This window comes from Austrofundulus limnaeus, unplaced genomic scaffold (genome assembly GCF_001266775.1).
Source record: "Austrofundulus limnaeus strain Quisiro unplaced genomic scaffold, Austrofundulus_limnaeus-1.0 Scaffold957, whole genome shotgun sequence".
NCBI classification, from domain to species: Eukaryota; Metazoa; Chordata; class Actinopteri; order Cyprinodontiformes; family Rivulidae; genus Austrofundulus; species Austrofundulus limnaeus.
The window spans coordinates 85,992-100,536 of NW_013953359.1; the positions used below are offsets into that span (position 1 = coordinate 85,992).

Here is a 14,545-nt window from a genome sequence, read left to right on the forward strand (position 1 = left end):
AGAACTTGCACAATTGGTGACTGACTAAATACTTATTTTTCCCACTGTAATAGCAGCTGCATTCGGGCGCGATAAGCTGTATGTTTTATATTCAATTAACGTATGATCTGATTAGTCGACTAATTGAAAAAAAATAATCTGTGATTAATCGATTATAAAATATAATCGTTTGTGGCAGCCCTAGCTCTGATTGGATAAAGCTGTGAGGTTTGTTTGATTTGTTGAAAGCAGCATCTGTTTAAACCTGGATCACACTGGGCGGCTTTAACGAGACCGCAACAGAAAACAAGCAGGTTTCTCTTTTCCTYATTTTTTAAATATCAAAAATACCAAAATGGGCAAAATGATGTCGGTTATTGACATAAATGTTGGTAATGGTTATTTTTCGGTTTAGAATAGAATAGAATAGAATAGAATAGAATAGAATAGAATAGAATAGAATAGAATAGAATAGAATAGAAACAGCCTTGTTCAGCGCGGGGAAATTCAGGTGTAGTAGCAGCCCAGTTTATTGCCCAGGCCTAATTTAAAATCAAGAATCGTTTATTGTCATTCATACACAACATCAAGACGCAATGTAGAACGAATTTTGCAATTTAGAACATCCGTCCGGAGAAAACACACACACACACACACACACACGACAGACACGGGGGAACGAATGTCCAGGGTCTTTCGCAACGTAGTGCGTTACCTTTGTCATAGTTATCAACATTCTAGAGGCCAAAGTTTTTCCTTACATGTTATTTATTCTCAAAACAATCCTATGTTATTATGTTAGATCTACTTCTTCTGCTTTCACACTTATCAGTGTGTTTAGATGAATTGTGAAGAAATTTGTAATCTGACTCGAACGTTACTGTTTATCATCTTCAGAGAGGCGTGTGGACTCTAATGACAGAGTATATTTTGTCAACCACAACACCAAGACAACACAGTGGGAGGACCCCCGGACCCAAGGGTGAGCACAGTGCAATAAAACACAACATGATTAGAACAGCTGGACCTCTCGCTACTTGTCATAAACAGTTTGCAGTGCCCTCTACTGGCCAGGGTTAAAACTAGACAAATGTTTGTTTTACTTTGAAACACTTGGAGTATGCAGGTTTTAGAGCAGAAGACGCTCATTGTTTTCTAATGAGTGCAGCAGGTGTAATTGTTACCATCATGCAGTTCGAAGGCAGTGACATCATCTGTTAGTTTTCTACAAAACCAGGATATTTATACGAGCAGCAATTCATCTGAATACGCCTTCAAGCAGGTAGGAATCATTTTAGAGGTGTGTGTGTGAAGGGCCTCTGGAAACGTTGTTGTAGCCATTTATCTTTTTCATAAATTATTATTTAATAAATGTCCTGTTACATAACGTTTTAGAAAACTTCTGCCAACCAATGCAACTGTTCAATACTGAAGATGTCTACGCTGAAGATGGAATTTTTGTTAAACAAGTTTTAGGTTTAAAAGTTAAAAAAATTCCTGTGTGTTTTTAGGTGTGGACCTTAGATGAAGGGTAACTTTAATACTGTTTGCGTATTTTGTGCGTACGTGTGTGTGTGTGTATGTGTAGATTACAGAATGAAGATCCTCTGCCTGAAGGTTGGGAAATCCGTTACACGAGGGAAGGAGTTCGTTATTTTGTGGATCACAACACCCGGACCACCACGTTCAGTGACCCTCGCACTGGAAAGTCTTCTGTGTAAGAGCGAGATGTTTGTGTTCTGTCATTACTGCACGCATACTTTTTATTGATGATGAGCTGCAGCTGTTYGTCCTTGTTAATAAGTTAACCCCTCTCATGTTATGTTTGAGATTTCTTTCTATTTCTGAGTGGAAACTGGCACAGGTCACCAGAAATTCAATGATAATTTACAGCTTAACAATTGTTCCTGAATGTTTTTACATAAATCCATATAACTCTGCTCCAAAGTGTCTAAATAGAAATTAGGTTCAGTTGTACTTTACTAATCTATCTTACTAATGTTTTTCCTGTATGACGAGTGTGGTTGAAACTCAAACAATAGTGATGATTTTTTAAAATATTTTCATGACCTGTTGCTCGTGTACCATGTTCACCTTTTAATATGTTGTTCTTCTCAGCACCAAAGGCCCACAGATTGCATACGAGCGCAGCTTCAGGTGGAAGCTTGCTCATTTCCGTTACTTGTGCCAGGTGGGTATTTATTTTATTACATTTTTTACTTTGTTTTGCAGGTTTTACTCACACGTTCTCCTCTTTCCTGTTGTTTTGTCGTCAGTCTAACGCTCTCCCGAGTCATGTGAAGATCACCGTCTCCAGACAGACGCTCTTTGAAGACTCTTTTCAACAAGTAAGAACATTTATCCGTCCGTCCATCCATCCRTCCATCCATCCATCGTCCATCCATCCATCATCCATCGTCCATCCATCATCCATCGTCCATCCATCATCCGTCCGTCCGTCCATCCATCCATCCATCCATCCATCGTCCATCCATCCATCCATCATCCATCCATCGTCCATCCATCATCCATCCGTCCGTCCATCCATCCATTCATCCATCCATCGTCCATCCATCATCCATCCGTCCGTCCATCCATCCATTCATCCATCCATCGTCCATCCATCATCCATCCGTCTGTTCATCCATCCATCCATACATCCATCCATCCATACATCCATACATCCGTCCATCCATCATCCATGCATCCATCCTCACATCCATGCATCCATCCTCACATCCATACATCCATCCATCCATCCATCCATCCACACATCCATCCATCCATCATCCATGCATCCATCCATCCATACATCCGTCCATGCATCCGTCCATGCATCCGTCCATGCATCCGTCCATGCATCCGTCCATGCATCCGTCCATGCATCCGTCCATACATCCATCCACACATCCACACATCCATCCATCCATCCATCCATCCATCCATTTATGCATCCATTTATGCATCCATCCACACATCCATACATCCATCCATCCATCTATGCATCCATCCATCCATCCATCCATCCATCCATCCGTCCATCATCCATGCATCCATCCATCCACCCATCCATCCATCCATCCATCATCCATGCATCCATCCACCCATCCACCCATCCATCCATACATCCATACATCCATCCATCCATCCGTCCATACATCCATGCATCCATCCATACATACAAACATCCCTGCCCACCTCTAATTTTAAACTGACTTTAACAGAATGTTCAGTCATAATCACAACAACAAACAGGTGTGTGTAATCTGTGTGTGTTGCATCTTTTAGATCATGGCTCTGAAACCATACGACTTGAGGAGGAGGCTGTATGTTATCTTCAGAGGCGAGGAAGGTCTGGACTACGGTGGCCTGGCTCGGTAATAAAACACCTTCATAAATAAATATTTAAAGATACCAAATTTAAACTAGATCATCTTTTATTTTGTGATTTATTTTCTTGTGTTTTTTTTTCCCCTTTCTGTGTTTGTTCTTAATTAAACAATGTTTCCCGTCTCCTTCCAGAGAATGGTTCTTCCTGTTGTCTCACGAAGTGCTGAACCCCATGTACTGCCTGTTTGAATACGCTGGGAAGAGCAACTACTGTCTGCAGATCAACCCGGCGTCGGCCATCAACCCCGACCACCTCTCCTACTTCTGCTTCATCGGCCGCTTCATTGCCATGGCACGTCCACGTGCTGCTCACACACACACAAAAACACACTCTAACAAAGCCTCACAGGATCTGCTGATAAATTAGTTGTTTTGAAGAAACTAAATCTTTCCCTCTTAGAGTRATTTAAATTGGTCRTGTGACTAGGACATGCAGGCTTTCAGGGACTTCAGGGGATTAATCATCATATTAATGGTTATCGGCTAATACAATTAATAGGGATTCATTTCTTTGCCAATATCGCTCAACCAGTCAATAAAACACAATTAAGTTCATGCTATAAATGTGTTTAGTAGATGTATTTTTGTTGGGTGTTTCTAACCAAATAACTGCACTTGTACAGTACAGAGTATCTTTAAATTCAACRTGTTTCTTTGAGTGACACACGTGTGCTTGGTTGTAATACAATAAAATCCCCCAGCTATCACTTGTATTTATAGTTTTTTTTCCTGTCCTAAATTTAATTTAAGGTGGCATTATAAAGGTCTTAAAAAGTCTTAAATTTGACGAGTTAAAACCTGCAGATACCCTGAGTGAGAGAAACATTAAAAAGTTCAGCAACTTATTGTTTAAAAGAACATCAGGAGCCCAACGCACTTATTTGTGTTTCTGTATTATTGAACACAAAGTTCTAATTCAGTGTTTGCACACCTTCTTAGGCTTATTTTTCAATTTATGATTTTATTTCTGGGATCAAATGATTGACGAGACATTGCTGAATATATTCTGTAATGAAAGGATGTTAATAGGACGYGTACAGAGTTTGTATATCTTCTGATTTTCAGATTTATTGGCATAGTAAACAATATTCTTTCCTCTTTTTTTTTTTTGTCCCCCTGCAGGCACTTTTTCATGGAAAGTTCATCGACACAGGCTTCTCTTTGCCTTTCTATAAACGCATGCTGAACAAGAAGCTGATCCTAAAAGACCTAGAATCCATTGACCCCGAGTTTTATAACTCACTCATATGGATCAGGTAATTCTTTTGATTTGAACAAATAGTACTTTATTTAAAAGTGCTTTTTTAGTCTAAACAAAAAAWTTTTTTTGTGTTAAATAATTTGATATTTCCTGAAGGGAACTGGTCAACCTTTAGATCAGGTGTGTGTTAGAGTTAGAGGTTTCTCTGCTCCAACACACTTCATTTGAATCAATGGTGATTAGCAGGCTTCTGCAGAACTTGAAGAGGTAATTCAGTCACTGAATCAGATGTGTTGGAGCAGGGAAAAGAGTAAAACATGCAGGAAATCAGGATTAAACACCTCTTGTTTTAGAAGCTGCTTCGAGACCTAGAAGACCTACTTTTCCCAGATTCTTTGTTTAATTCTTAGCTCTGTAAGAATTTGAGCATTTTGTGAAATAAATATGAAAAAAGAAGCAAAGATCATGCAAAGAACCTAAATCTAAATAAACATTATGAGGATGGTCTTTTTAACGTTTCTCAGAAGTTGCAATAGAAGTAAAGACAGCCATATAGAATAAAGTAAAACTGCTTCATATTTTATGTATCTTTTGGTCTTTGTGACTTAGATCAGGTCCAGTATCCTGCATGTTTTACTCATTTCCCACAGCAAGTAATATGATAATTGTTTATAATATTTCAGTGAGCTTCACATGAGGAATGATTTGTGTCTCTTCTCTCCTCAGAGACAATAACATCGAGGAATGTGGKCTGGAGATGTACTTCTCAGTAGACATGGAGATCTTGGGGAAGATCACGTCTCATGACCTGAAACCAGACGGCACCAACATCCTGGTGACTGAAGAGAACAAAGAAGAATACATCAGGTTGTTTTTTTCTCACAAACTCAGCCACTGAACACGACTTCAGTCACTTCTGCTGTGAAAAGCTCTAACGGTGTTGTTGTCGCCTGGCGTGCAGTCTGATGGCAGAGTGGAGGTTCTCCCGAGGGGTWGAAAATCAAACCAAAGCTTTCCTGGACGGGTTCAACGAGGTCGTTCCTCTTCAGTGGCTCCAGTACTTTGATGAAAAAGAGCTGGAGGTGAGTTGTCTGTTTAGATTCTTAGGCTGGTTTGTTTTAACCCGTGACTGACACAGACCACTCTGTGTGCGATGTTTGATCCAGGTGATGCTGTGCGGCATGCAGGAGGTCGACCTTCAGGACTGGCAGAGAAACACAGTGTACCGTCACTACACCAGGAACAGCAAACAGATCATCTGGTTCTGGCAGGTACTGGACTATGTGCTCAAACATCAGTGCAAACTGTCAGAAACCCAGGGCTGATATTTGATCAGTACTTTAAACATAAACAAATTGACTCTGTAGAATCTTTTTTAAATGGCACTGACTTAGAGAAGGCACTTTAGCTCTAGACTTAATTATTGCTATGAACTTCATATTGGCGTTCCTGTCTGCCCTGACACGACTTCAGCTTGTCCAGAACGCGGCTGTCGCCTTATTTATCTGAACTTTTAAGTCTTAACTGGACACGAGAGATCCCTGAGGTCATCAAATCAACTTTTATTACATGTCCCAAAGACAAGGCTAAAGCGCTGAGGTAACCTGGCCTTTTCAGTGGCAGCACTGTGACCCTGGACAAACTCCCTCTAGACCAGGAGCACCCAAACATTTTCCTTGAGAGGGCCAAAAGGAAACTATCCAGAGCTGTGGGCTAAATGCAGAAATATAATACATGAAATACAAATWCTCTTTAATTAATGTCCTGTATTTTTATGATTAAGCTAGCAGCCAGTGCAGTGGCCCACTTTTGTTTTGGTCTATTCACTTGGAGAAAGTCTGCCATACGCTCAACAGCAAAGGCTCATGGGATATTTTATAAATTGATCAAATATGAGTTTTTGTGGCCTTATAAAGTGTGCAAATTTACATATGTGGTTAAATCTAATCTAAATCCCACTTGTTACTTGTATTTCATGTTTCATCATAATACTGTATATCAAAGATAAAGTCAGCACCATGATTGGAAACTATTTGCACTACAGCCCTTTATAGTCATTGAGCCAATAGATGAAATGTCTTTAAGTGAAAATACTGTTTCTACATAGTACGACAGGTTACAACCTAGTAACTATTGCGTCTGCTGCTGGACCAAATCACACAGCTTGGCAGGCCAAATTTGGCCCGCGGGCCCCACTTTGGGCTCCTCTGCTCTAGACCTTCACTCTACCTCTGACCAGGGCATCTTTAAGTCAAAACTCAAGACTTTAGGCAGACTTAATACCATTTAGCGTAGTGGCATTTTGCCTTATTTTTTATTGTGTTTTAGTTTTCTCTTGTGATGTGATTTTTTTTTTGTAATGTAATTTGTTGATTTTTGGCCGCTGCTACATTGATCAAGTTTCCCTCTGTCAGGAATTAGTGGTAGGATGGACCCAAATGCAGGCTGACTTAAAAATTTAACAAATCTTTTATTAAATTAAAGGCCAGCGTGGTGGCAAAAACAGAAGACTTACAAGTGAGCAGGAACAAGGAAGCCAGGGCAGAACATGAACCAAACAGAAACAAAATGAACGCACGAATGTGGAAAGCATGAGAACCAGTATAAGTAGTCAGAGTCTAAGTGGAGACAGCTGTGATGATTAGGAGTGAAGACAGGTGAGCAGAATGATCTAGAAGGGCTGAATAATCTGAGGATTGAAATGACAAGGCATGAAATGAACACTAGATGGGAGCACAAGACGAGAACAGAAAACACACAAACGCCAAATCCTCACTCCCTCCTGCTGTTCTAGAAAACTCTGGACTTTACAAAGAGCCACAGACCCCTCTGGGTGTTTGAGACAAACATTTGTTTGTTTWTGTTTTAGTTTTTAGTATTGCTGTGAAATCTAGTCTCCTCCTCCAGAAATGTTCAGTGATGGTTGTGTTTGCTGTCACCTCGTCCTCTGCAGCTGGTGAAAGAGGTGGACAACGAAGTGCGACTCAGACTCATGCAGTTTGTCACAGGAACCTGCAGACTTCCTTTGGGCGGCTTTGCTGAGCTTATGGGTCAGTAACACAAACACACAACCTCTTATGAAGTGATGTGGACTTACACAGCTTTCAGTGTGTTCTCAGTTTGTCTTGTTTTGGATTTCAGGAAGCAACGGGCCTCAGAAGTTCTGCATTGAGAAAGTGGGGAAGGACACGTGGCTTCCTCGGAGCCACACGTGGTCAGTGCTAGCTCCTTTTTTTTTCTTTTCCTATCCTGTTGCATAAACTAATTGGGACCAACTGGGAGCTGGAGACACAATAGCTTTTCATTTGGAACCAGAATACTTCAGTGAACAGAAGAATCAGCTCTGTCGCTCAGATCCTGTGAAAGTTCAAACTTTCATTCATCCAGCTACGAGCTTGAAGAGAAGTGTTTCATTGGGACCGTCTGAGCCGGAGCGGTTGAATTTTTTTTTTTTTATTATTTCTCAGAGGTTTACTTGAGGTGAACTTGCTGGGATTTCTATTTCTGGGAAGATTGTGTTAAATGTTTCCCACTTTATCTCTTAAAGCAGTTCAGCACTGTGTGTTTTCAAGCTCTCAAAGCCACATTTTAATAATAGTTCCTGATGAGGTTCATGTTGACAGCTGCAGAGCATGAAGGCATATTTACTGGTGTGTGTTTATCTGACGCTGCAGAAAGATTTAAACTACTAATCATTCATGGAGAAATGAATCTTAGAGGATGAGTGGAAGCTTGTCACCAGAAGGTATTGTGTTGTATAAATCTGTAGCACTTTGTAACTGCAGCTTTTCCTGCTTTATTAAACATTAATAAATGGTTTGTTAAACTTGAAAACGTAATTAAGGATGATTCATACTTACTGTATTAATAAACTATAAATGAACACATTTAAAAGGCGTATTACTTTCAAAGCCAACATACTTATTGTTTATTCATGCGTCATAACTCATGAACTATTCTATATACTNCTGGAGGTCGGCCGAAGCGAGACCGTGGACCTTGTTGAGACCCTGGCGACTTGGACCCCTTAGATGCAGGCTCTGGCTCTGGAGACGTGGTTCGACCCGGGGACTTTACAATCCCACCCGGGGGCTCTGGAGATGCTGGAACAGATGAATTATAGGCTGGAACAGGAACTGATGAGGATGATGGAATATATGGTGACTCGAGGATTGGAAACTTGTAGAGTGGAACCAAAGAGTCGATCTCTGTAGCCTCGTGGTCTGAAGACTCTGTAGTCTCGTGGACTGTAGAGTCATGGACTGGAGACACTGTAGACTCAAACCCTGAAAACTGGAACTCTGAYGGTGGTGGTGAGTGGTCGTAGTACTCCGGACAAAAGGGGTCACTTTCAGGATCATAATCCGGATTGTACTCCGGTTCAGATCCTGAGTAGTCAGACTCAGGATACTCATCGTCTGACGACTCGAGCTCAGGATACTCAGTCGACGATGCAGGACCAGATGAAGGCGATGATGAAGATGATGCAGGACCAGACGAAGGCGATGATGGTGATGATGACGATGCAGGACCAGACGCTGTAGCAACCAAGCTGGGCTTCCCCAATGCTACAGCTTCCTCCCTTCTAGGGGTTCTAAAAGACCCCGATAAGCTGATGAAGCAGGGAGGTGGGGCAGTTGAAACCTGCCCTGAGGCCGCAGCCGCTTTCCTCCTCCGACGGCGGCGAGATGAGGCTGAGGGAGCAGAGGATGTGGCCCCCTCCCAGGGGGCGCAGGGGGCAGAGAGCCCCGTGGAGCAGGAATGCTCTGACTCAGCAGTAGATGGTGTGGTGGTCTCGGCTGCAGACAGTGACATGGAGATCACTGGAGCAGCGGCTGACATGGTGGAACCCATAGCTGTGGCAGACATGGAGGTTTTGGAGGCAGGTGAGGCGGTAGAGCTGGAACCAACCAGTTTGGAAAAAAACCCCAGGAATGTGGACGAGGAGACGAAGGTGGCCGGGCAGCTGCAGCAGATAGGTGCACTCCAACAGGACGTTGACGATCTGCTGATAAAGCTGAAGGCGGGCGGCAGGAGAGAGGGACCACCTGAGCATCAACAAAGACCCGCTGATCAACGGGTGCGTCACCTCGAGTTCCTCCGGTGGCAAAGCTGGAAGCGACTCCTCCACACTTGGAGCAGTGGAGGTGGCGACGATTCTGCCTGCTGGGTCCTTGGGTGGTCCGTTCATTCTGTCAGGACTTAGTGGCAGGATGGACCCAAATGCAGGCAGGCAGACTAAAAATTTAACAAATCTTTTATTAAATTAAAGGCCAGCGTGGTGGCAAAAACAGAAGACTTACAAGTGAGCAGGAACAAGGAAGCCAGGGCAGAACATGAACCAAACAGAAACAAACAAAGGATGAAGGTGGAGAGCATGAGAACCAGTATAAGTAGTCAGAGGCCGAGTGGAGACAGCTGTGATGATTAGGAGTGAAGACAGGTGAGCAGAATGATCTAGAAGGGCTGAATAATCTGAGGATTGAAATGACAAGGCATGAAATGAACACTAGATGGGAGCACAAGACGAGAACAGAAAACACACAAACGCCAAATCCTCACTCCCTCCTGCTGTTCTAGAAAACTCTGGACTTTACAAAGAGCCACAGACCCCTCTGGGTGTTTGAGACAAACATTTGTTTGTTTTTGTTTTAGTTTTTAGTATTGCTGTGAAATCTAGTCTCCTCCTCCAGAAATGTTCAGTGATGGTTGTGTTTGCTGTCACCTCGTCCTCTGCAGCTGGTGAAAGAGGTGGACAACGAAGTGCGACTCAGACTCATGCAGTTTGTCACAGGAACCTGCAGACTTCCTTTGGGCGGCTTTGCTGAGCTTATGGGTCAGTAACACAAACACACAACCTCTTATGAAGTGATGTGGACTTACACAGCTTTCAGTGTGTTCTCAGTTTGTCTTGTTTTGGATTTCAGGAAGCAACGGGCCTCAGAAGTTCTGCATTGAGAAAGTGGGGAAGGACACGTGGCTTCCTCGGAGCCACACGTGGTCAGTGCTAGCTCCTTTTTTTTTCTTTTCCTATCCTGTTGCATAAACTAATTGGGACCAACTGGGAGCTGGAGACACAATAGCTTTTCATTTGGAACCAGAATACTTCAGTGAACAGAAGAATCAGCTCTGTCGCTCAGATCCTGTGAAAGTTCAAACTTTCATTCATCCAGCTACGAGCTTGAAGAGAAGTGTTTCATTGGGACCGTCTGAGCCGGAGCGGTTGAATTTTTTTTTTTTTATTATTTCTCAGAGGTTTACTTGAGGTGAACTTGCTGGGATTTCTATTTCTGGGAAGATTGTGTTAAATGTTTCCCACTTTATCTCTTAAAGCAGTTCAGCACTGTGTGTTTTCAAGCTCTCAAAGCCACATTTTAATAATAGTTCCTGATGAGGTTCATGTTGACAGCTGCAGAGCATGAAGGCATATTTACTGGTGTGTGTTTATCTGACGCTGCAGAAAGATTTAAACTACTAATCATTCATGGAGAAATGAATCTTAGAGGATGAGTGGAAGCTTGTCACCAGAAGGTATTGTGTTGTATAAATCTGTAGCACTTTGTAACTGCAGCTTTTCCTGCTTTATTAAACATTAATAAATGGTTTGTTAAACTTGAAAACGTAATTAAGGATGATTCATACTTACTGTAWTAATAAACTATAAATGAACACATTTAAAAGGCGTATTACTTTCAAAGCCAACATACTTATTGTTTATTCATGCGTCATAACTCATGAACTATTCTATATACTKTGTATTTGTGTGTAATGCTCATATAAATGTACTTTCACACCATGTGTTAGACATTGATTAATGGTTAGAGAACATTTGAACGATGATCTACTAATCCTACAGTGTGAATCCTAAAGTGAAGATAATGAATTTTTTACACATATATTTCATTTATATGAGCAATTACATACATATATACACACAGTATATAGAGTATTAAATAAGTTAACCATACGCAATGAGTATGTTGGTTATGGAAGTAATTAGCCTTTATTAAATGTGTTAGTTTATAGCTTATTAAGTATGAATCATCCTTAATGTTTTCAAGGGTTAATGATTAAGTAAGGCTGAATGAGGTGCAGTAGGTAAATCTGCAGAATCTTGTAAAAACACATCATAAAAGTAGATTTATCTTAAATATCTGATGTTTAAACCCTGACCTGCCCTCTTGTCTTTTCAGTTTTAACCGTCTGGACCTGCCTCCCTATAAAAGCTACGAGCAGCTGAAAGAGAAGCTGCTCTTTGCCATCGAGGAAACCGAAGGATTCGGCCAAGAATAAAAAGAGCGAGTCCTCTTCTCTTCCCCACCACCCCCTCCTAAAAAAAAAAACTGTCGCTGTTCAGTCAGCCAAGAAAAACAAACTTAAAAAAATAATAATAATTGCACAAAATAACCACCAATGTATATAAGCTATTTTGTCATTTAAAACCAAATCTTAATTTGCAGCATCATGTTTTTGCAGCAGCCCAGGCCTCCCCTGCAGCGTTGTCTGTTACATAAACTGCCCCGTCATGAAAATATGCAAGCATTTCAGCCTCTGTTGACATGTTTTTAATGTCCTCCTGAAAGCTGAGTGGCTTTTAAAGATGAACTGAAAGGGTTTTAAAGAGGGGGGGGTTTATAGTTGAATGACATCATTCTTTGTTCAAGCTCTAGTTCTATAGAGCTTTTAAAAGGCAAAAAGTCGAGTTTTCCGTGCCTGAAATCCTGTTTTCCTGTCGGATCCCGTTCTTTTTTTTTTCCCAGTCCTCGCGTGCTTGCATGCTGCCTAAGATAAGACGTCYGCGGCGAGCGCCGCCGCCACGCAGCGCACACGCAGACATGTCTGGCATGGACCGCCGCATCTTCGAATGAGCTTGTCGCCATATTTTATGAGGAAAGGCTCGGCGTTCTGGTCTGAAGCGCAGAGCATCGCTCCCAGTTTCACCCCACAGCCCAGGAGAAACAAAAACAAAACAAAAAWAAACAGCGGCGCATCGTTTTCGTTGGGGCACAAAAGGAAGAAATGTAAAATAATGACTCGAAGAAGATATTCTAAATTGAAGTGAAAGCAGAAGCCATTTGTGTGTGTGTGTGCGTGCGTGTGTGTGTGTGAGTGTGTGAGAGTTACAGAAAAATCGGTGTTTCTTATTTAAAGCCAGAGATCCAGGACATGTTAGCGGCTACCTAACTGCAGCCTGCTCACACACTGTGACATAAGAGAAACAAGACTTCTGGTGGTAATTTAGTTTTACACAAATCATGTTTTAACTTTGCAATTTCAAAAATTGCCAAAAAAAACAAACAAACGATATTCTGTCCCACTTTGTGCACCTGAGGGACCTCATTGGACTGTGGGTTCTTCTGTCCTATAAAGTCACTGTGATTGATGCAGCGCTAGTTTTTATGATTTTACCTCACGTGTTGCGTTCAGTCCATCAGTAGAGGAGGGTTTTTAATGCACGATGATAAAACAAGAATAACTTTCTGTGAATATAAAATAGTATTAAAGCCATTATTTTTACGTTATAAAGACAAAGAGCCTGAAAGCAACACACACAAGCGTTTCAATAGAGAAGCAGCCGACACTGAACAGGAAGAAGTTAAATTTCTGGTCTCAAACTCTGAGCTGAAAAACAGCTTTCTAGTCCACATGTCCTTAAAACATTTGAAGGGAAATCCTGTTTCTTTTTCACCAAACCTTGGTTTTGGACACTGGTGCTTTTTTTTGTCTAATTAACGGCTTTAGTTGCAGAAACTTAAATAGAGGCGAGCCATTCTCCTGGTTTTCTCTGGCATTTCTTTCTTTTTAACAGCTTTGTTTCAACTTTGACTGGGAAGACTCCAGCGACGACTCGTGTAAATAAGAAAACCACGTTAAGAGGATGCTATGAAGACACTGTAGCAAAAGGAGCCAATTTAGGAGATCCATGCCATTCTGCAGAACTCTGTGCTTCCTTTTGAGTCGAGAGCCCGTCATCAGAATCAGCTGTTGTACGTGAACATTAGTGACATGAAGAAAACCAGTACATGGACTATTTAAACTATTATAAGTAACCACACCAAGATGCCGCTCCACTGATGGAAATCTGTGTTGCCTTCKTTCTTATCAGAAATTAGCCGGGATCGTTTCAGGCCGGCCTTTCGCCGCAGGCAGAGGAGGAGATCAGCAGAGTAATTTTAGTCCTCAGAAGTTTTCGTTGGTCTGATTTGCAGTCTGAAAYGTATCCAAACTGTAACATATCGCGTGTAGATACACACTGTAAACACCAATTACACTGTACAGAACGCCCCTTTACTGGAGACGATGTGTATAGAAGATTCATTTTTAATCTGCTTTCACCCATTTTAAATGGACAGAGATGGATTTATGAGATACAAATAAAAAAAGGTGAATAAAACCGCAGATTGCTCATGTTTTCTTTTTGTGTGTGACAAAAACATCTGAGTTGTATCTAATAGATGGAGTCAAGGGTTGTTATTTGAAGAGTTTCATCATGTATTGGATCATTTACAAAATAAAAGCACAGGCAGTTAAAAAGACATTTAATTAAAACTATATTTGATTAAATTATAAAACAAAAAACTTAATTTATAACAGGTTTGAATCAGATTCATCTCAGTTTTCAGAAACTATTTAAARAGTCATGGAGAACATCAGAAAAATCCACTAAATGCACCTTATTTTTGAATGCGGAAGTAAGTAAGKGTCCAACTTCTGGTTTTTGTGTGAAACTTCCGGTTTACCGCTTCCCTGGGCTCACTAGCAGCAGCTTGATGAATTTAGTTACTATGTTGTGGAAACATTTTCACAAATAAAAATATAAAGCTAAATTATACACAAGTTAAAAATAGTACCAGCAATGGTAATATGAAAACCCGGTTTTATTTTATTTTCCTAGACATGCAAATATTAGCCTTTATAATTCTTTTACATAAGAAAATAGTGCCTTACACACACACACACACACACACACACACA

At 41.2% G+C, this 14,545-nt stretch overlaps 1 protein-coding gene across 3 annotated transcripts in view; it reads left to right on the forward strand.

Moving 5' to 3' along the window:
* LOC106533496 (NEDD4-like E3 ubiquitin-protein ligase WWP1) overlaps window positions 1–13,969 on the forward strand; it is a 37,217-nt gene extending 23,248 nt beyond the window's left edge. For all 3 annotated transcript variants that reach the window (XM_014029829.1, XM_014029827.1, XM_014029828.1), the window contains exons 13-25: window positions 877–961; window positions 1,568–1,696; window positions 2,098–2,170; window positions 2,256–2,327; window positions 3,268–3,356; window positions 3,502–3,661; window positions 4,492–4,625; window positions 5,297–5,437; window positions 5,532–5,652; window positions 5,737–5,841; window positions 7,524–7,620; window positions 7,712–7,784; window positions 11,764–13,969. In XM_014029829.1, coding sequence (XP_013885283.1) covers window positions 877–961; window positions 1,568–1,696; window positions 2,098–2,170; window positions 2,256–2,327; window positions 3,268–3,356; window positions 3,502–3,661; window positions 4,492–4,625; window positions 5,297–5,437; window positions 5,532–5,652; window positions 5,737–5,841; window positions 7,524–7,620; window positions 7,712–7,784; window positions 11,764–11,863 — 1,379 coding nt within the window. In that variant the 3' untranslated portion in view covers window positions 11,864–13,969. The remainder of the gene's footprint in view (window positions 1–876; window positions 962–1,567; window positions 1,697–2,097; window positions 2,171–2,255; window positions 2,328–3,267; window positions 3,357–3,501; window positions 3,662–4,491; window positions 4,626–5,296; window positions 5,438–5,531; window positions 5,653–5,736; window positions 5,842–7,523; window positions 7,621–7,711; window positions 7,785–11,763) is intronic.
* Window positions 13,970–14,545: the final 576 nt, after the last annotated feature.